The 22,526-nt window shown below is 34.7% G+C and overlaps 1 protein-coding gene across 1 annotated transcript in view; it reads right to left on the bottom strand.

Moving 5' to 3' along the window:
- Positions 1 to 6,882: 6,882 nt before the first annotated feature.
- LOC122528700 overlaps positions 6,883 to 22,526 on the bottom strand; it is a 104,335-nt gene continuing 88,691 nt past the window's right edge. Inside the window, exon 5 of the mRNA XM_043654093.1 lies at positions 6,883 to 7,102. Coding sequence (XP_043510028.1) covers positions 6,883 to 7,102 — 220 coding nt within the window. The remainder of the gene's footprint in view (positions 7,103 to 22,526) is intronic.

The raw sequence follows: 22,526 nt of genomic DNA, 5'->3' as shown, positions 1-22,526 counted from the left end.
AAAAAAAAAAAAAAAAAAAAAAAAATAAAAATAAAAATCGACGAAATTGAAATATTTGACGATTCACTGTGAACGAGCGAATATTTCTTTCAACACTTACAGTTACAGTTTTTACAAGAACGCGAAGATCGTAATTCTTTTCGGGAAGGAAATTTCTTCCGGTGACTATCTCGGCGAGCAGTAGATCTTTCACAGAATTCCAGAAACTGTCTCTTATCAACGGCGAGCAGCGACCTGGAGCCCATCTAAAAGCACATAAATCAGAACCATGACCTAGAGGCCGGCGCCTGGAAACGTCTACCAGGATGAACGATGGGGAACCAGAAGAAATAAAAACGACGAAACGGCTCCTGAAATAATATCGTAAAAATCACAAACGACGGGATCAGGGACGTCTCGTCAACGCGTTCACGCATGTACGCGCCACGCTTAAACGCGGCGCACGTGCGCGAGCACGCTCGTGCATACATATATTATGAACACGTTATAGGACGTGGAAGTCTATTTCGAACCGAAAGACATTCTGTATCCAGCCGCTTGCAACACGCGCGGCTTTGATACTCAGCCACGATATATGCGAGAGAGAGCTGCATCCCCTTCAAAACTTGCCAGTGGTCCTCAACCGTGTAAACAACCGGGCGAGGCAACTTTTCTATTTGTAATTCGTTCTTTCATTTCGTACGACGTTCTGATTTCATTTGACGGATCGATCTTTCTCGTGTGCCAATTTATATTGTATTATATTATATTTTATTATATTGTATTATATTTTATTGTATTTTATTATATTATATTATATTATATTATATTATATTATATTATATTATATTATATTATATTATATTTGATATATTGTATTATATATTATATTATATTTTATTATATTGTATTATATCTCATTATATTATGTTATATTTTATTATATTTTATTGTATTATATCGTATTATATTATACTATATTATATTATATTTTATTACATTATTATATATTATATTATATTATACGAGTTGCATGAAATTAATTAAATTAAATTAAATTAAATGAAGCAGGTAATTTGGAAATGTAGGATACTATAAACCATATGAAGTATGTTTTTATATCCTTGTCCTAAAAAAGGGTTCATAACTTTTAGGGTGGGTAGTGCTCGCCGAAACATGAAAAAAAATGTTCCAATAAACATGAGTCGAAAAGTTAATAGTTTCGAACAAAGAAAAAGTGCCGCAGAATTGAATTTCAAGGTCAAAGAGAAATTTTTTTTTTCCTCACATTGTATTCTACTTATCACGAAGAAATCATAAATTAAGCAACCTAATAGTTCTTTTCGGAAAATGGCGGAAAAAACTTTCTCAATCATTTACCACTGCGGACGCGTGAGTGCTAACAGCGACTTTATGTTTTCTTTATGTTTTACGTGTGCATATGTCTATATTACGTAATGTTTATATTTCGAATAATGTTAACAGTTAGTTTTGTCATTTAATTAAACTCACGGTATATTCTACAACTATAATAAATCAAATGTTAGTAGTATCTAATCTAGAATCATAAAGTCGCTGTTAGGACTGCAAAGTTAAATGATTAAGAAACTTTTTTGCCATTCTGCAAAAGAACGACCTATGATTACTTGAGAAAGTTTCACTTTCGTGACGAGTAGAATACAATACAAGAAAACAAAGAAGAAAATTTGTGGCCTTTAAACTCAAGGTCAAGGTTAATTTTGCTTTCCCAAATGTTAGTGAAACTTAGTACGAAAATTACGATTAACTGACGAGTCGAACTCAAACTTTAAACAAAGTTTGAACAGAAACAGACGAAAACAATGTTTAACTAGCGAGTCGAAATTACTGTACGTAATTCATTTCTCTAATTAATTTAAAACGGATTTATGCTCCAACGAAGTCCGAACACTCGTCCGAATTTCGCTGGTTGAGGACCACTGTAAATCGGCGTGCACATCTGGCTGTGGCCGCCCTGCGAAACGTGGGAGTTGCGAGTCGAGAGTAAAGTATAAACTATGGGGTGCCACCCCATCTCGTAGCGGGCCTACCACCTTCTCTCGACCACCATAGATGTACCTAATATCATCGTCTACGCGAGTGTACACACGCGCGTTTCGTTATCAGTCGTATAACGTTGTCGACTCCGCCTAACGCCGAGTTTCCGTATGCACGAGGAGAGGACGTGCTTTTCGAGCGCACGAAATGGGGTGACCGAGCTGCACGCACACACCTAAATAAGCTCTAATACCAACACTGTCGGAGATTCGCGCACTTTTGTCCAACACTCGGTTAGCTACGCTCGCACGAAATAGAACGACCGATACGCGTAACCACGATCGAGGGAGGGTACGTACGTACATATGTACGACCAAAGAAAGAGAGAATATATATATATATATTTAAAAGGAACGTAGTAGGGTCGCGTACCCCGTAGAAACCAGTTTCCATGGTGGTCCAGATCTCTCTCCGTGGCAGCCAGAAATGCGCAAAGGGTTGCTAAAAGCCATTCACGGGACTAATGGCTAATGGGGTGTTCTTAACGCTGCACAGGAATCTACACTGCGTTGCTTGCCACCCTCGTCTCGAACCTTTTCGTACCTTTTCGTCCTTACGTAAGAGTGAATTCGTAACACGCGCGCGAGAGACACCGAGATGTTCGTTCGATTCTACTTTCGCGAGCTGTTTAATCCCTTGCCCTGCCGATTTTCTTCTCAGACTTCACGACCTGCAGTTGGTTATATCCAACGCGTTAGCATTGGAAACGCGTTGTATACACAGGGGCGGTTCGTTCAAGTGGACGATGCAAGAAATAGACAATGCATGAAAAAGCTCTTTTTGACCTTGAAATTCAATTCTGTGGCTTTTAGACTTTTTAACCGCGTATAATATGGATAATACGGCTATGTAAATATATCACTTTGTATTTACAAAATAATTCTGTTGCAAGTAAATAAAATCGAATATAGATCATTGTATATTACATTGAGAACTTGTCAAATTTTAAATATTTTGGTTGTTTTGTACTGAAAATTAGGTATTGACTATGTTGTTGTCATTTATTTTTATATTTTGCGGAAAATTATTCAAATCTTGGAATGACGTGCCATGTCGAGAATTTTTTATCCCAAAATTGTAATATTTTCTCAGTTTTAAGTATATAAATAATATTTTTAAGTAATATATAATTTATATATATATATATATAATTAAGTATGTAAGTAGTAATGTATAATTTGTATATATAATTAAGTATATATAATTAAGTAAGTATATTGTATATATAATTAAGTAAGTATATAAGTATTAATATATAATTTATATATATATAATTAAGTATGTAAGTAGTAATATATAATTTATATATATAATTAAGTATATAAGTAATAAAATATAAGTTTATATATATATATATATAAGTTAATAATATTTTTTTGTTTGAACGTGTTTTAATGTTAAAACAAATAATAAATTTATCACTTCTCATATTCAGTGGTATCATACCGACGAGTTCGAAAATGAAAGCGACGGACCATTGTGTATACGATTTGGTCACTCGTTACGGTCCGCAATCGGTTGCCCAACGCAACTGGTTAAAAGCACACGCGTTTCCGCGCCTGCAGAATGCCCAACGGGAGAATTATTATTTCGACGACTCTCGAACTGACAGTTCCAGTGTTGGAAAGTTCGGCTCGGTATTTCCTAGACGAACGAACGGTATGAAATTCGACGCGAGGGAAGCGAGTGACGCATCGATCACGAGCGACAAAGGCCAAAACGTTGAAGCGTCGCGTCGCGATGGGGGAAAACACCGTGCCGAGAAAAATGAAAGGGAACGCCAGAAACAGATAAACTGCAGTCAGGAAAGATCGTGGGCAGGATGTTACTTCGCGATAACCGTTCGGGGATGTAAAAACGAGGGCCCCTAATGACTTTCCATAAAAAGCAATTTGCGCGACAAGCGAACAAAGGGAGGGGGGAATGATGCCGTTTCTTTTCCCATTCCGTTCCACAGTTTTCACATTTTCCAGTCTTTTTTTCCCCCCCGTCGTTCGACACCGAAACGAACGTTCGTTTTTTTCGATAACGTTCGCGTTATCGTTCGCGACGCACAGCCGGGAACGAACAGAGGCGGGCCTTATCTTCAACGCTACGACATTCTTTCCTCTCGGTTCACGAAACGAAGCGAAGAACTGCAGACCAGGCGGTTGTTTCTCTGTCAATCCTTCGCCCAGCGCTGCGCACGCGGCAATTTATTTTCATTCAATATCTATTTTTCGTTATTATGGATGAATCACGGATGAACCGGCACGCGGCCGCCATAAATCCCGGGGGGCCCGTAAATACCGCTCAAGTCGCCGGGAGTGCATCCAAACTTTGTAATATCGGTTCTGTGCCAATATGTTACTATCTGACGCGGTGTAAATCCAAATTTGTTCGAACGAAAGTGTTATATACATTTTAATATGTAATAATAATAATAATAATAATAATAATATTACAATGTTGTAAATATTATAATAATTATTGTAATAAAATTACAATGTTGTAAATATTATAATAATTATTGTAATAAAATTACAATGTTGTAAATATTATAATAATAATAATAATAATATTACAATGTTGTACATATTATAATAATTATTGTAATAAAATTACAATATTGTAAATATTATAATTATTGTAATAAAATTACAATGTTGTAAATATAATAATAATAATAATAAAATTACAATGTTGTAAATATTATAATAATTACAATAATAATAATAATAATATTACAATGTTGTAAATAACCAACTCGAATTAATCAGCCAAGAAACGAAAAAATGGGCGTTTTGAAAAATTTTCAAATAACATTACTAACATAATTACATTTTAAAGTTATTTCAAGAGCAATCTATTTGCGAAATAACGAAACTATATTGTTAAGCATTTCATATAAGAATTAACTTACTTTCGATTGAATGATTTATTTGTTACTTCACGAAGTGAATTATTTACTATTTAGGATTCTTTACTTGTTATGTATTTGATTGTGATAGAAATAACTCCTTTCTCAAGCTATCACGTCCAAAGTTTGTATTTACTATTTCTTATTCTGCGACGACGCTTATCCATCAGATAAAAGTTGAAATGGGTATCGTTCGATTTTTGTTGGCGACGATAAAAGAAATTTAGTTACAACTATGTATTAGTGAAACAAGTATTTGAATATAACATTCCCGTTTACGTCATCAGTGGAGAGGGCTATTTTCATTTGCTTTAGCTACTTTAACAGATGTTCCCAAATTTTGTTCATCAACGGACCAAATGTTCGAGGACAAATGTCCCACTGACTCTACACTGCACTAGTAAATTATCTTAATCTTCTATACACTAGTAAATTATCTTGAGTTTCATTGATTATTTCTTTTCTCTTTTTTCACTTGAGTATCTTGGTTTAACTGACATTTATTTCGAATAGAAATAATTTTAAAGTGAAGTGCTTAAAGTCAACTATCAAAAAAATATTACTTCCTCGAATAACCAGTTCTTCTCTCAATTTATCATTTCCCCAATTATTATTCTCACAGTTTCGAATTCCTTTAATTGACCAAACGAGCTACGTACCATTCATCGAAATCCATTGTTACCGAACGACATTCAGTTTCAAAAATCTACTCGCAAATTATTGTTCGAGATAAATTCGCGCGAATCTTGTGAATGATCGAAGCTTAAGAAGCTTTAATAATAAAGACTATAGATATAGAAAGCTTAAAAAACTTCAATGATAAAGAGTAAGACCGAGTATTTAACGAGAAGAGTTAAAATCAGAGACCGAATCGGTATTACGAATAAAATACTGGTATTTTTAATGGTGCGAATATCGGTACGATGCTATCAAAACGATGTTAGGTCGGTAGATGATAGATTTCGGTATAATACCGGTAAATAAAATATTAATATATTAGAAAAGGAGACAATGATTAAATGTTTTCATAAAGCTGCCGATAGTAAATTTGATGATGCTTACACACGTATCCTTTATATTATTTCTAATACTAATTCATCGTTGTATCTCCATACAATGTCAGCCACGATACTCTTACTTAATTTTAAAAGACGACCGATCTCTCGATACGTTTTTCCTTTTTCTCGGTGAAAAATGACTGATTGTCGTACGTCGATAAATCGAAAGAGGAGTTTAAAACAACGATTAATCGTAGAATGGAAGAATATTCCGCTAAATTACTTGAAAAAAATTACTGGAAATATGCCTAAGCGTCTGCGACGTATTATTGAAGTTAAGGGCTACCTAACAAAATATTAATTATCGTTTATGTTAACAATTTTCAGGCTCAAACGTTGTAGTTCTTCAAATGTCCGAATATTTTTGCCACGCTACAAGTTCGACATAGTTCAAGTTTATTGTTTGACATTAAGAAAAGTCTGTGCAATAAATAAATAAAATTTACGTTACTATATAAACCATAATGAATGTTCTATTATATCATTAAGAAATTAATCCAAATTTACCATTATAAACAATCGAAATCCACAACAATATTTTGAACAGCATGATGCCCGAATATTAATAAGAGTTACTGCGGAAGATGCGAAAAATGTGTTTTCGTCAGTAAAGCGGTATATATATTTCGGTATTTTTATCGTTGTGGACGTTAAATACCGATAAAATACGTATGAAAATACCGGTATTAAAACCAATTTCCCAAATAGCGGTTACATTATGATATAATATAGGAGCAAATACCGGTATAATACCTAAACCTCACGATATTTCGGTTTCAGTCTCTGGGCATAACACCTAGATCTCAAAATATTTCGGTTTTCAGTCTCTGGTAGTAAAATAGCGGTGGCTGCTAAGCGAATCGATACAGTTTAGAAAGTTTTCACCTCCACTCTGGTGGAAGTATAAGCGAGCGAAGGAAACTCACCGAGTTGCGATTGATGCGTCGGCGTCGGAGCGGGCCTAACCTTGTCTGGAGGACATCTTCTGGTGGCAGCGACGGTGGCAGGCAAGGGTATGCTCGTGGTCCCAGCGCCAGGTCCGCCACCTGCACCGCCGACTGCCGACTGCTTGTTGTACGGAGACGGCAATCTGAAAACGAAAGGGATCAATTTAGAACGGAGTCGTCCCAACAGAGTCGTTATACTGTTGCTCAGACTGAAATCGTTTCCTCCCTCAGACTCGATCGTCGATAACCATTTTATGTGTACTTTGTAACCGGTTTTCCAAACAGTTCTTCTTCTGTCGCAATTTAGTTGTAACATAGCACGTACATATGTATTTAGTATGGTATGTCATTCTCCTTTCTGCCGCGTGAAAATTATATGTATTGTTTGTACATTTCTTCACTCGTGATTTAGCTATAGTATAGTATAGTATGTTATGTTATAGTATAATATTGTATAATATAGTATACTAGTATACTATTAGTATAATATAGTAGTATAGTACTATACTAGTATACTATTAGTATAATATAGTAATATAGTACTATACTAGTATACTATTAGTATAATATAGTAATATAGTACTATACTAGTATAGTATACTATAAGTATAATATAGTACTATACTAGCATAGTATACTATTAGTATAATATAGTAATATAGTACTATACTAGCATAGTATACTATTAGTATGATATAGTAATATAGTACTATACTAGTATAGTGTACTATTAGTATAATATAGTAATATAGTACTATACTAGTATAGTATACTATTAGTATAATACAGTATAACATAATATTAAATTTAGTTATAGTATTAGTTAGGTATAGTATAATATTGTATAATATACTAGTATAGTATACTATTAGTACAACAGTATAATATAGTATAACATAATATTAAATTTTATGTTATAAATATAATATAAAATATAATATGTACGTATTTAGTATAGTACGTTATTCTTCTTTTTCCTGTGTTTGTACATTTCTCCTCTCGCAATTTAGTTATAATGTAAAGTATGTTATGTTATTTGGTATAACGTATATATAAAGTATGGTTACACGATATAAAATGTATTTTAGTTATGTTTGTCAAGTACAAATATCCCGATTCATTCGTATCTCTTCAAATTGCGGCACGTTTTAAATGTCTCACGTTTCTAATAAAATAATCCACGCTCAAAAAAATCTGTCTTGCATTGTTCAATTAAAAAAAAAAATTACAACTACATTATTACTTAGTATTAGTTACAGTACTTACATCGTGGACTCAACAGAGAGTCCATCGATCTTTGGCGGTAAGGCTAAACGAAAAAATATTCCGTCTGAAAGAGTATGCAGCGCACTCAAAGAGTTAACAGAGCTCGCCAAACGGACGATCAAAGATTCCTCCTCAGTTTGTAGCTCGTGCAACCGAATCTCGCGTATTTTCTCTCAAAGTCAAAAAGACGGGAGAGTAACAGGAAAGGAAGAGAGACAGAAAGAGAGAGAGAGAAGAGAGTGAAGGCAGGGAAAAAGGGAAGAAAACTCGACGAGGGCGTTAACGTGGCCGAGAGGAAAACGCTGGCAAACGAAAACGAAGCGAAGAGGGAGAGTCTCGCGTTGGTGGTGTCGTTTCGCGATTCTTTCTCTCTCTCTCTCTCTCTTTCTCTCTTTCTTCTTCTAGTTGATGTCGTGAAATCGGTGCCGCGAAACATCTTTGAATCCGTCATCCAGCGAACGAGAGGGCGATACAAATTTTAATAAGCGAGCCATCTCGAACAGTAATGCGGGAAAAAATCATTTCCATCTACTCGTTCCCGTTAGTTTGTCACATTTCTAATTTCTTCTCCCTTTATCGCGAGAACAGTCGACGATCTGCATTTCAAAAGGAACGCGCCGGAATTTTAAACAGACTGTTGAATTACACCTTCGACATGTTCAAAAACATTTTCCATAGTTACGCTATAGTATCGATATACGGAAAGAATAAATTAAAAATTACGCGCAGAGTCGAGGAACATAATCCTCTTGTGGGGAAAAGGAATGTGAAAGGGAAAAACGAAGACGGGGAGAGGGTAAAAACCCATGAGACACGCGCCTATGGGTTCGCGAAACTGAGAAATAATTTGTGAAAACGATTCCCTGCACAAGTTAACAAGTTGAAAACCCTTGCTTATGCGTCGCGTCACCACTGAACGGTAAATATTTGGTTGAAACGACGTGGTCGGCACGTAGGTGCCCAAAGAAGCCCCTCTTTCTCTCCCATGCGGGTTCTCCTACGCGCGCCATTATTCGACGACCAGATTTCGCGTCCCCTTTGAATCCGCCGATGAATCAACCAATGAAGAACGCCAGCTCTTTCCTGGAAAACCAGCGCCGAAAGAATTCGGTCGTTCTCGTTTTGGAATGTTTTCATCGATACGTCAGCGAATGCGTTGCAGTCTGTTCCTTCTTTTCGGAAACCGAAACATGGACCGTAAAGGGAGCATCGTCCAAGTTTATCGCCTCCGATATATTTCCGTCGTTTTCGTTTTAGGTGTGAGAAAGTGCACGATGATTTTTTTTTTTTTTTTTGTAAGTGGGAAGATTACATCTCCGCTTTTTTAACGTTCTAGAACTATCAAAATGGTCAAAATGACCGGTTCATAATTTTAGATAGGTGTAAAATATGTGAAAAGTATTACAAAGTGCACTGTGTTATAAAGTCTTCCTATTTTATTTTCTTTATTTTAATGGTTTCATATTCTATTTTTTTTTATTTTAATGATTTTTATTTCAATCTCTGATGGAAATTTTGTAGTTTCAGCGTTAAATGGAACGATATACTTTTTGATTCATAATTTTAGATAGATGTAAAACAATATATATATCTCTTTTTTGATGATTTAGATGATTTCTCGTAAAATATATGAAAAGTATTACAAAGCGCATTGTATTATAAAGTCTTCCTATTTATTTTATTTTTTTATTTTTTTTTATTTTAATGTCTCTGATAGAAATTTTGTTTTCAGCGTTAAATGGAACGATATACTTTTTGATTCATAATTTTAGATAGATGTAAAACAATGTATTCTCTTTTTTGATGATTTAGATGATTTCTCGTAAAATATGTGAAAAGTATTACAAAGCGCATTGTATTACAAAGTCTTCCTATTTTATTTTATTTTTTTTTTATTTTAATGTCTGCTGGAAATTTTGTAGTTTCAGTGTAATGTTAAATGGAATGATATACTTTTTGATTCATAATTTTAGATAGATGTAAAACAATGTATTCTCTTTTTTGATGATTTAGATGATTTCTCGTAAAATATGTGAAAAGTATTACAAAGCGCATTGTATTACAAAGTCTTCCTATTTTATTTTATTTTTTTTTTATTTTAATGTCTGCTGGAAATTTTGTAGTTTCAGTGTAATGTTAAATGGAATGATATACTTTTTGATTCATAATTTTAGATAGATGTAAAACAATGTATTCTCTTTTTTGATGATTTAGATGATTTCTCGTAAAATATGTGAAAAGTATTACAAAGCGCATTGTATTATAAAGTCTTCCTATTTTATTTTATTTTTTTTTTTTATTTTAATGTCTCTGATGAAAGTTTCAGCGTTAAATGGAATGATATACTTTCTGATTCGTTACTCGACGATATTCGATACATTTTGTAATTTGTATACCTGAAATTATTAGTTTCAAAGATAGTTTAATTTTGTAAAGAAGTATTCATTGATTCGTATGTCTGAAATTATTAGTTTTAGGTCCTAGACTCTCCACTGTTCTCTCCAATCTCGCGCGGCGGGGAAATTTCAGTGTAATGGAGGGGCATAGCACTAGCGATCAAGAAAGTAGGGGAGTCGCCGGCCGCCAGTTAACCGTCCTTATTTTAAAACTTAATCCCGTAAAATCTATTACATGAAAAAATACAAACAGAAAACACAAACGCAATATCTTCGTACCTTTGTCTCTCATGCGTAACTTTTATAAAATCAAAACTAAAGTTCTCTACTTGTATAATTAATTATATTATTACATTATTTCATATTGTTCAAGTTCCATAATGTTGAAACTAAAGTTTCACGACTTTTGTCCTGAAATTAATAATTTTTCATACACAGATTACTATAAACATTAAGTCAATAGAAAAGAAATTTTATAAAATTGGAACTAAAGTTTCAAGACTCTTATCCAAAATTAACAATTTTTCGACGTACACGAGTCACTATAAACATTAAGTTTAACAAAAAAGTTTCAACGTCTCCTGTCCTTAGTTAACAATTTTCAAACACGGACAGATCTGATTATAAATATCAAATCAAATAGAAACAAAGTCACTTTCAAACAAATACAAACATTCCACGTCATGTTATAAAATTTCAACGAACGATATCAAATTTCAAGGATATAAAAATCACCTGTTTGCAACGTTGCTCGGCACGCGGACGTTTCTCGAACACAATTCCGATACGTTTTTTAAAATGAAACGTCCGGTGCTCGGACAAGCACCGTGGATTAATACACGCGATATGCATATGCATGGGCTGTTCTTGAGCCCCAGCTCCGCGGGATATGCATAAGCCGCGATTATTTCCGTGCCTACGGGCAAATCGCACGAAACGAGACGCGTTAATGGTCGACCTCCTTTTACGACTCGAGAGGGCGGAGGAGGAGGAGGAGGAGGAGGAGGAGAAAAATGTCGAAACGATCGCGGTTACGCGCGTATTATAACGCGCGAAGGACGACCAGGCGTTTTATCGTGGGGCCGATAAGCGAGATACGTCCCGGTGGTTCCCTCAGGATATACATACGAGGATACTATCGAGAATCGACACGAGGATCGTGGCCGGTTATTCCGTATGAAAAACGAATCATCCGCGCCCACGCGGATTCGAAACTCCAACCGCCGAGATAACGCGTAAATATGTACGTGCGTCGCGGATCGTTGGTTCAACGTTCAATACCAAATTGGATGGTTCTAGTTACACACGTAGTTAGACAATCCACGAGGAAACGAGCAGAGACGCACGAGGTCTGTGTAAGTAAGAGGCTCCGCTTCGGCTCAAACACTATAATCTTTTGCCTTTTGCTTTTATCTGTCCGCGCGTAACACGCTCGTTCTGTCATCCATCCAGTGCGCGTACGTTCGCCGAAGATAAGACGCGCGATGGTTATTATTTCTCGTCGCAGTGTTTAAAATATCATCCTTCCAGCGTTTCAGCTAATGGGTTTCGCCTGTATCTCCGTGGAAAGAACGATTACACCTTTCGTATTGGCAGGCGAATTTTTCAAAATGGAATTCATCCTCCAGAGTTGTTCTCCGGCTGTGTGTGTTTTATACGCGCTTAATTGCACATTATGCAAATGAAATTTTCTTCGAGGTTTCTTCTACTATGGTCATGTAGAACCGTAATTACCGTTCGACCGGTAAGCTTCGAGTTTAACGTCGCAGTAGATCCATCCGGATATCGGTCGGACTTGGTACAACCAAGACTTTCCTGCTCTCCTTATCTTATAAGTGGGGGATTTATAAGCGTTGTTATTATTACGAGATGGCGAGTGGTATTAGACTTAGTATTTATTAATTTATGTTGTATTTATATCATATATTATATATTTTTATTTATATTATATTTATATCACATAGTATATATTTTTATTTATATTATATTTATATCACATTATATATTTTTATTTACATTATATTTATATCACATATTGTATATTTTTATTTATATTATATTTATATCACATATTGTATATTTTTATTTATATTATATTTATATCATATATTATATATTTTTATTTATATTAGATTTATATTATATTATAAACATATATTTATATTAAATATATAATTGATAACCTCTTGGCTGTGAATAACGAGTATACTCATTACAAAGAAATGGCGATTTTCGTCATGCGAGAATTTGTTACACGAATTAAATCCATTTGTGGGAAATGAAATGTATTTGTAAGTCTTGGACATTATAGAACATTTTGAGATTAGATTTAACTTGCTCTTCTATTAGGGGTACCCACAAGTAACGTTGTTCTTTTTTTCAAATTTAATAAACATTGCCATCTACTGGCAATAATTTAATTTATTACAACATAACCTATATTCTAGTTAAATATATTGACATTTAGCGTGCTTGTTGTTAAATTATATTACAGATTAAAATTGCATTAACTTTTAAATGAAATAGAATTTTGTATAGTATCAAGAAACGATATTACCTTATGGATACGAGTTAATGTATATCATTTCTAAATATTTTCTTGCTACGATCGCTTGTGCGCGCCATCTTGCGACTTGTATCGTGCAAAAGTTAATTTTGATACGTATACAATCCTTTTTTAAATTTACAATAGCTAAAATTATAAAATTTTTTATGCTGATAATTATAATGAACGCAGATATGATGTATGATATAACAAAAATTTCAAAAGAAGAAATTCTCGAGATAGAGTGGTGAATCAGTTGATATTTATTATCATCGAATTATTATTCGAGTAATTCGAGATAATTCACGTGAACTAACCTTCTTATCGCTTTTTGAAACTTTACAAAATAAAGGAAACTTATTCGAAGATTGAAATTATGTATCATTAACTCCTATATACTATTACTTGATTGCTTTGAACGATAATAATCAACAATATTTCATGCTAAATACCATTATTATGAGAATTTTTTGTCCCCGAAATTGCAATAAATTTCTCAGTTTTCAAGTATATTTAATTATAAAACCCAGGCAAAGCAAGTAACACCGACGAGTTCAAAAAGAAAGCGACGAATTTATTCTGTACGGTTCGGTCACTCGTTACGGTCCGCAATCCAGTTGCCGTCAGCGCAGGTGATTTTAAAAGAAGACGATCATTCCCAATATTGTGCTATATATTTCATTTCAAGTGAATACTTCGATCTCGCCAAAATTCTCTTCGTAAATAGATTGCTGGCGCACAAGGACGACACGTACAAGAAACATTTCCGAAAAAGTTAAAAAAAAAAAAAGAAAAAAAAAAACTAACTGGATCAATAATAAGAAGTTGACGTATCGAGTGCTCCTTCCGTAACGATATCGACAACAGACGGCTGATATTTATCAGAGCGGACGTTCTACGAATCGTTCGTATTCCGCGAAAGAGAAATCGACGGCTCGTCCCGAGATTTACGGGTCTCTGCTCTCCTCTCCTCTCCTCTCCTCTCGCGCGCAGCGTAGATTTGCAGCGTGATGTATGGGCGAGGCGAAAGGTCGTCTGACGAGAAAAGGAAAAAAAAAGAATTCAAAGTCGCCGAAAGGGACGCAGTTGCGGCGTTCGCGTCGTGCGAAAGAAAGAAGCGTTTCAATCTTCTGCAGCGTGTGCGTGAGGAAGGGCACGAGGCGAAGGGAGGGACAGGAGAGCGTTTCGCGAATATTTACGAGGGCAATATCAGGAATTAATGTCCCCGGCCGGTGTTGCGAGCCGGCAGCCGCCATCGGTCTCTCGTCGTCGTTTCGCAATTTCTGCACTCCGCCCGGCCCGACGTATTAATACGGCGGCAGATATGACGTGCCCCGGCTGTAAACGTCCTCTTTACGACGCCTTTGTCCCTCGTTTGTAAGCAAACGACGTTTCTTCGAGTGGCAGCGCGCCACTGTCGAAGGTGTTATTAAGCTCGGGAACATCGGGAGGAATTAGACGTTTAAAAAGGGTGCGAAGCCTCCAAGGTCGCGGCTCTGCGCATCTCGTTCACCATCGTTCGACGTCGTTCAACCACCCACTGACGAGTAGGATATGGAATATTACTTCTTCGAGGCTGGCAAGCTTCGATTTGAGATTTGTCTAGGTTCGCGGACCATAACGAGCGACCGAATACAATAATTCGTCGTTTTTCCTTTTCTTTTGAATTCGTCGATATCATTGGAAATTATTGAGAAATCAATAATAAATTTATCACTTGTTTTGCTTACATTTATATCATTTACTATATATTATATAAATTATTACATTTATATATAAATTATAACATTTATATATAAATTATTACATATATATATAAATTTATAGTACAATACAATATATTACATTTATAAATATATACTTATATACTTATATATACATTTATAAATATATTCTTATATACTTATATATACATTTATAAATATATTCTTATATACTTATATATACATTTATAAATATATACTTATATACTTATTTATATATTTATAATACAATACTATTACATTCATAAATATACTTGAAACTGAGAAAATGTTGCAGTTTGGGACAAAAAAATTCTCGACGTGCGTGGCAAGAGATTAATTGTGACAATTAACTCGCAGCATAGATCTTCGAATAATTTATAATTTCCATCCTGGCTAACAAATCCTACAAATTGCAAAGAGCTTCAGGATGGATCGATGGTACAACGTAGAATAGAATAAAATACTGCGCATTGATGAAACGAAGATGGAGGAACCTTCTGGGGCCATTTGACACGTGAAACGATGGACGAAGCGTGTAAAAAGAATTTGTCAAAACTGTCAGTTCGACAGAAGTGCGAGATACAGAGGTGACAACGAAGACGAATCGTTGCTGTACATACATACCGAGATAAAAGTTATTATTAACACTGGGTTTACGTTAGTATGACTTTACGAGCGAAATTTGAAAAATTTTCTGGCAATGTTTGCTGATTTTTATTAATAGAATGATACGAATATAATACATATATGTATAATACGTATATTCGCCGAGGTTGTCATTTTTTTAAATCTTTAATTTAGAAATTTAGTATACGTAATACTATTTAATTTTGGTATATATATATATATATATATATATATATATAGTGTGTGTGTGTGTGTATTAGATATTTCAAAATGAATATGAAACGTTAAAAAAAAAAGAAGCATTCGATGTCAAGCAAAATGTCTGACGTTGTTGTTTAATAAAAAAAAAAAAAAAAAAATCAAGTGCTTCTTCTTTTATCGCTTCAAACTCATTTTGAAATATCCCCTAATTTTCGTGAGCAGTATAGTTCCGTCTCGGAAGCTGTGCTCGTCGACGAGGGAAGATCGCTTCGCAGTTTCCACTCAACGTCGATCATCCGACAAGAAAAGAGAAAGAGAGAGAGAGAGAGAGAGAGAGAGAGAGAGAAAAATGGGGATCGTTAACGAGCTGACAGCGATAAATAACAGCGTTGGAACGCGTAAGAATCATGGTTTTTCAACGTGAACGAGACGAGTGGTCTAGCTAGCTGCGAGGTGAGTTCGTGAAAGCGCCAACAAGCAGGGGCCCGCCTCTCTCGACCGGCTCGAGATCGTGTCCTCGTGGCTGGATCTAATTGGTCGGCCGATTTCGGAAAAATCGGCGCGGAGAGCCGAGCCCGCTAGTTTCGAAGCAATTAGAAGGAATGTCGCCGGGTGCCGTGGCAAGTCGATAAGGCATCTGGCCGCGGCTTTTACCTGCCACAGTTCAACCTAACCCCGAGAACGCGCGCGCCTAGACAGAGGGAAGTGCCGTTAGAAACTTCTCCTTTGCTTTGTGCTTAACTATATCGGACTGCAGCGCGCCGTTTTACGTGCATTGCTCTGCAGATAACCGCGTGGAGCCAAAGATCGGTCCGAACCGATCTCGCGGGCTGATTCTGCTAATTGCCATACTTTCGACCGATTGTCCCTACTCTCTTTTTTTGGTTCTTCGAGCCTCGAAGTCGAACAAAAGCACAAGAGCGGATTTTTTTTTTTTTTTTAGTTTGAATCTCGCAATCACGAGGAACGAAATATTGTGCTTTTTTTTTTTATGGAAAATTGCTGACAGTCACGTACATCTCGAAATATAAATATTTTACGAAAAAATATTTGTATGTAATTTAAAATATTTATGTATTTCGTGAGAATATAAATACGAATATTGTATTTTGCATAAATACTTTTTGCAAGAGATTTAGTCTATTCTATTTCTCTTTTGGAATTGTAGGATATTTGTCTGTAAATTTTCGTCAGAATGTTTATTTTTTAATAAAATTACATTTACATTTACAATTATAAATATTTATAATGTTTCATAGGAATATGAACGTAAATATTATATTTTGTATAAATACTTTATGAGAGACTTTCTTTTCACAAATCGATATTTATCAATATTTTTCGTAACAATATTTCTTATTAAATTATATTTATATAATGTTTCATATAAATTAAAATATTACATTTTACATATGAACATTTTACTCTCTTTTTTTGGTTCTTCGATCCTCGAAGTCGAACAAAAGCACAAGAGCGGATTTTTTTTTTTTTTTAGTTTGAATCTCGCAATCACGAGGAACGAAATATTGTGCTTTTTTTTTTATGGAAAATTGCTGACAGTCACGTACATCTCGAAATATAAATATTTTACGAAAAAATACTTGTATGTAATTAAAAATATTTACGTATTTCGTGAAAATATAAATACGAATATTGTATTTTGCATAAATACTTTTTGCAAGAGATTTAGTCTATTCTATTTCTCTAATAAAATTACATTCACATTTACAATTATAAATATTTATAATGTTTCATAGGAATATGAACGTAAATATTATATTTTGTATAAATACTTTATGAGAGACTTTCTTTTCACAAATCGATATTTATCAATATTTTTCGTAACAATATTTCTTATTAAATTATATTTATATAATGTTTCATATAAATTAAAATATTACGTTTTACATATGAACACTTTATAAGAGATTTATTTTATTCTCTTCATTTCTTTCACAAGAATTTACAGGAATATCTATATCCATAAATCTCCACAAGAATAATCTCATAAAATTAGATGAAATTTATACTTGCAATTATATACGTGTTTGTAAATTTTCCTAAGAATATTTATATTTCTTTTTTAGAGAAATTACGAACATTATAAATGGTTTATTCGTGACTCTAAATCTCGGCAGTGGATTGAACCGGTTCGGGTCAGACGCACCCACTGCACGCAGCAACTCGAGAATGAATTAACCTTTTTTTATCTTTTATTTTTATTCTTATTTTTTCTCCATAATTAAGGTAGTTGAACAGGATTTCGTTTCGCCGATATCGCGGTCCGCTTGCGGGTTTGTTTCAAATACAACGCGAGCAAAAAGAGGCGAGGCCTTTTCGTAAAAAGGATCAGCGAACTCGCGCGATCAACTCGGTTGAATATTTCGCGTGAATGAACTCTGGCAATTTATACACGGTACGCTAGGAATATAATTGCACGCTTAACCAGTTCTTTTGAGGACCAGTTTGCCCGAAAGCAGAGCGCCAGGAAACCTCGGCTCGCTGGAGAAGCTGCCACGATCTCTCAGGCGGATGATCTCTCAGCCGCGCGGAAACCGCACCGAACCGTATACAAATGCAAATTGCGACAACGTGCTTGGAGATTCCGATGTTACTGTCGCGATCCCACTACCTCGTGTAATTTCGTTGAAGAAAAGTGAGCCTAGAGTGAAGGAACCGATAGCAGATCGCTACGAGCCCTGGCAACTTTTTTAAGAATTACGCTCAAGTTCAACACTATTTCGAATGTCCTGCAGGCGTATTGAACTGAAGGCTGAAAGGTCAAACCGGTAAAAATAACACAAGTGCCCTACTGAATGAAAAATACAAGCCTGTGGACAACTTGTTTTCGAGGAAGGAAGACAGATAGGTTATAAGTTAATACGAGACAAAGATTGAATTTCAAGGTTAAATTTTTTTTTTATGTTGTATTCTACTTATCACGGAGGTAAAACTTTTTCCAAAGAACCCAATAGTTGTTTTGAAAAGTGGCAAAGAAGTTTCTTCGTTATTTAACACCGTGGACGCATGGGTTCTAACAGCGACTTTATGGTTAATGTTTACATTTCGAATAATATTAACAGTTAGTTTGAATATTTAGACTCACACTGATGCTACCGCTACGATAAATCAAATTTTAGTGAAACCTAAATACGGAACCTAATTACGTAATAGTTATCTACATGCCAGGAATCGTAAAGTCGCTGTTAGAACCCACGCGTCGGCAGTGTTAACTTCTTTGCCATTTTTCAAGAGAACTATTAGGTTCCTTGGAAAAACTGTACCTTCGTGATGAGTAGAATACAATGCAAAAAGGAAAGAAAAAAAAACTTTTGACCTTGAAATTCAAGGATCAATGTACATGCATCCCCATCAAATCGAAAATGTAGAATTCATCTATGACAGAACAAACTTTTCTAAGTTATAAGCGAGAAACTTTTTTGCCATTTTTCAAGAGAATTATTAGGTTCCTTAGGAAAGCTTTACCTTCGTCATGAAATAAAATACGATTTTTTTCAAAAGAAATTCTTTTTGGCCTTGAAATTCAAACGTGAGTGCTAACAGCGACTTTATGTTTCTGGACGCGTGGATGTCTATATTACGTAATGTTTGTATTTCGAATAATGTTAACAGTTAGTTTTATCATTTAATTATTTAAACTCATTATATTTTACAACTTTAATAAATCAAATGTTAGTAAAATCTAATCTAGAACCATAAAGTCGCTGTTAGGACCCATACGCCCGCAAAGTTAAACGATTAAGAAACTTCTTTGCCATTTTTCAAGAAAACTATTAGATTCCTTGGGAAAGCTTTATCTTCGTCATGAGAAAGAAAACGATTTTTTCAAAAAAAAAAAATTTTTTCTGACCTTGAAATTCAATTTTGCATTCTCTCTACGTGCATCTCCATCAAAGGTATAAAATTCATCTACAACAACCACCGATAAACTTTTCCTCCCACCCTGTACGTGGCTGCTCCGGGGAATTTCCATGAGAATGCAGCCAAACTGAATATCCCGGCGGGAAGGTCTCGCTCGAAATCTTGCAAAAGATTCTCGTATATTCACGCAACAATGGACGCAACGAAGCACGTACGTACGTACTTATATACGCAGAGGTGTTTGCGTTTGAATGAAATTACCACGCCAAAATAAATAAATTATAACGAAAGAGAAACAAAATAAATAAATTATAATCGTCAGAGAAACAAAAGGTAAACACTTGCAAAAATGACGAACGCTTAATCATCCGTTGCTGAACGAATTCAGCGGCGGTTGAATAAACGCAAGGGAGGCCAAACGTTGTAACGAAAACGTTTTCTGGTATAAATCTGCGTCAACCAGCACAGCGAGTTCAACGCGAGTATGAGAGAGACGACGACGTCGCGTGACGAGCGTGTTACTCGAATGCTTCGCGTGAATAGCTAATTCATTCGCGGTACAGAGTGGATACAGTTCGCGTGTCATCCGAATCCGGAGTCACTTTGGAATTAACTGAACGGATCCACTTCCTGTAAAGGATTGCGCATTTACGTGCAACGATTTAACGAAACGGAGTGATTACGAGGGAAACGTACGATAACAACAAAATGATAAAATCTGCTGCTTTTCGGAAGCATTGATAGTGATAACAACGGAAGTGAAATGCGACACGCACGCTAGTACTATCGGCGATTAAAACGTAAAATTACGATATACTTGTATGATATACATTTCGTTTAAACAAATAAATTTTGTGTGTGTGTGTGTGTATAAATGTTTCCTAGGATATTATATTATGTAATTATATATCTAAAGTTTAATAAATATGTATTGTATGATTAATACCTTTATGTTACAATATATAATTGTATTTTAATATTTTTATTTTTTCCCAAAATATTATGAAGACGTATATAAAAATTGAAATTTGAATTTAATAATTTATTTACATAAATAATATTATATCATTTATATAATATATTATTATTATTATTATTACATAAATAATATTATATCATTTATATAATATATTATTATTATTATTACATAAATAATATATATTATCATTTGTATAAATGAATTTATATAATAATTAAATAAATTATTAAATATAAAATTTAATTTTTATATATATATATAATATAATACATATTACGTACAATATAATATAAATGTATGTATATATTAAAAATTGACTTTTGTATTTAATAATTTATCTATATAATATATTATTTATGTAAATAAATTATTAAATATAAAATTCAATTTATATATATATATATATATATATATATATATAATACATATTACGTACAATATAATATAAATGTACATATATATTAAAAATTGACTTTTGTATTTAATAACTTATCTATATAATATATTATTTATGTAAATAAATTATTAAATATAAAATTCAATTTATATATATATATATTATATAATATATATTATGTACAATATAATATAGATGTATATATTAAAAACTGAATTTTATATTTAATAATTTATTTACATTCCAATCTACATCCATGTGAAATATCTGACAAAAATTGATCATTCCGACGATCTTGATAGATTCCCGGCGTTAAGCTGGAGATTTCCACGTATCGGGAGCGTGGATCTCGGGGATCCGAACGATTTACGAGGGAAAAGGGCCGACGATTAATTCGCGCGCGGTGGCAAGACAGCCACGGATTGCCGAGTGGTTGAAAGAGGCACGAGAGAGGAGAAAGTCGGCGCGAGTCGGCGAGCCGGTTGCGCGTTGTTCCAGAGAGCGCGGGATAAATTTAGACAATCTCTCGGGTGAAAAAGGACGGTGTTCTACCAGGAAGGGCGACGCACTATTCCGCGCGAACGATATTATTATCGCGAGCGTTTCGTTGCGCCCACCGCTTATTATTTTTCCCCGTTTCTATTCAGAAACGCAAGGACGCGGGACAAGCGTTTATTAAGCGCCCCGTGGTGTGTTCAACCTACGATGCTACGATGATTAACCGTTGCTTAATATACCTCTTCGTTTTGGAAAATGAAACTAATTCTCCATTCTCGAATTCTTTTTTTTTCTAAATATATTTTTCCAGGCAAGGCCGCGTAAATCGAACTAGAACCACGACTTTTTCCAAGGATCGTTCCTTCCGTGTTCAGCTCAGCGAGGCAAGCTTTACGTTGTTGGAACAGAAATTTGTCGACAGTCTCGTTTATTAACAAAACTTTCATTCAGTTGGCCTCTACTTTTACGCGCGTATTTTAAAATGTAAGTAATTTCATTTCAAACCACGGACTCGTTCTGCAGTCTGATGGCTGTCGTGACATTGTCACGTTTTCATCGTGGCCACGAAATACTTTCGAACGAGGTAAGGAGCGATAAAGATAAAGGGCGATTCTTTTCCACACGTAAGACGAAGCAACAAGAACCAGGCATCGATTCGAGGAACGGTCACCTATACAGAGCCGAGTGAACCCCGGCGAACGAAAAGGTTGGCGGAATTCTCAGGGCACGACCGGATCTTCGCTTCGAAACGATCGAAACGAGCTGCTCTTTGTTCGCGACAAGAGACCGTCGAAAGGTTACACTTAATTATGACAGTCGGGGAGGCACGTTTCACCAGCGGCAATTCACTTTCCCCCCAACGAGTGTTTGTGTTGCTCGAAGAATAGCACTCGAGCGATCGACAAATAGCGTGTTTGCGAGAGTTTGATATCCGCATTCAATACTTTAATAAAATATTACACGTTTGCATTATACGATATAAAATACGTATTATTATAGAATAATATACATTTTATATAATAAAATATGTA

Source organism: Frieseomelitta varia, unplaced genomic scaffold (assembly GCF_011392965.1).
Source record: "Frieseomelitta varia isolate USP_RPSP 00005682 unplaced genomic scaffold, Fvar_1.2 scaffold_129, whole genome shotgun sequence".
In the NCBI taxonomy this organism is placed as follows: Eukaryota; Metazoa; Arthropoda; class Insecta; order Hymenoptera; family Apidae; genus Frieseomelitta; species Frieseomelitta varia.
The sequence above is the reverse complement of the archived record's forward strand: the minus strand, read 5'-3'. Positions and strand labels throughout refer to the sequence as shown.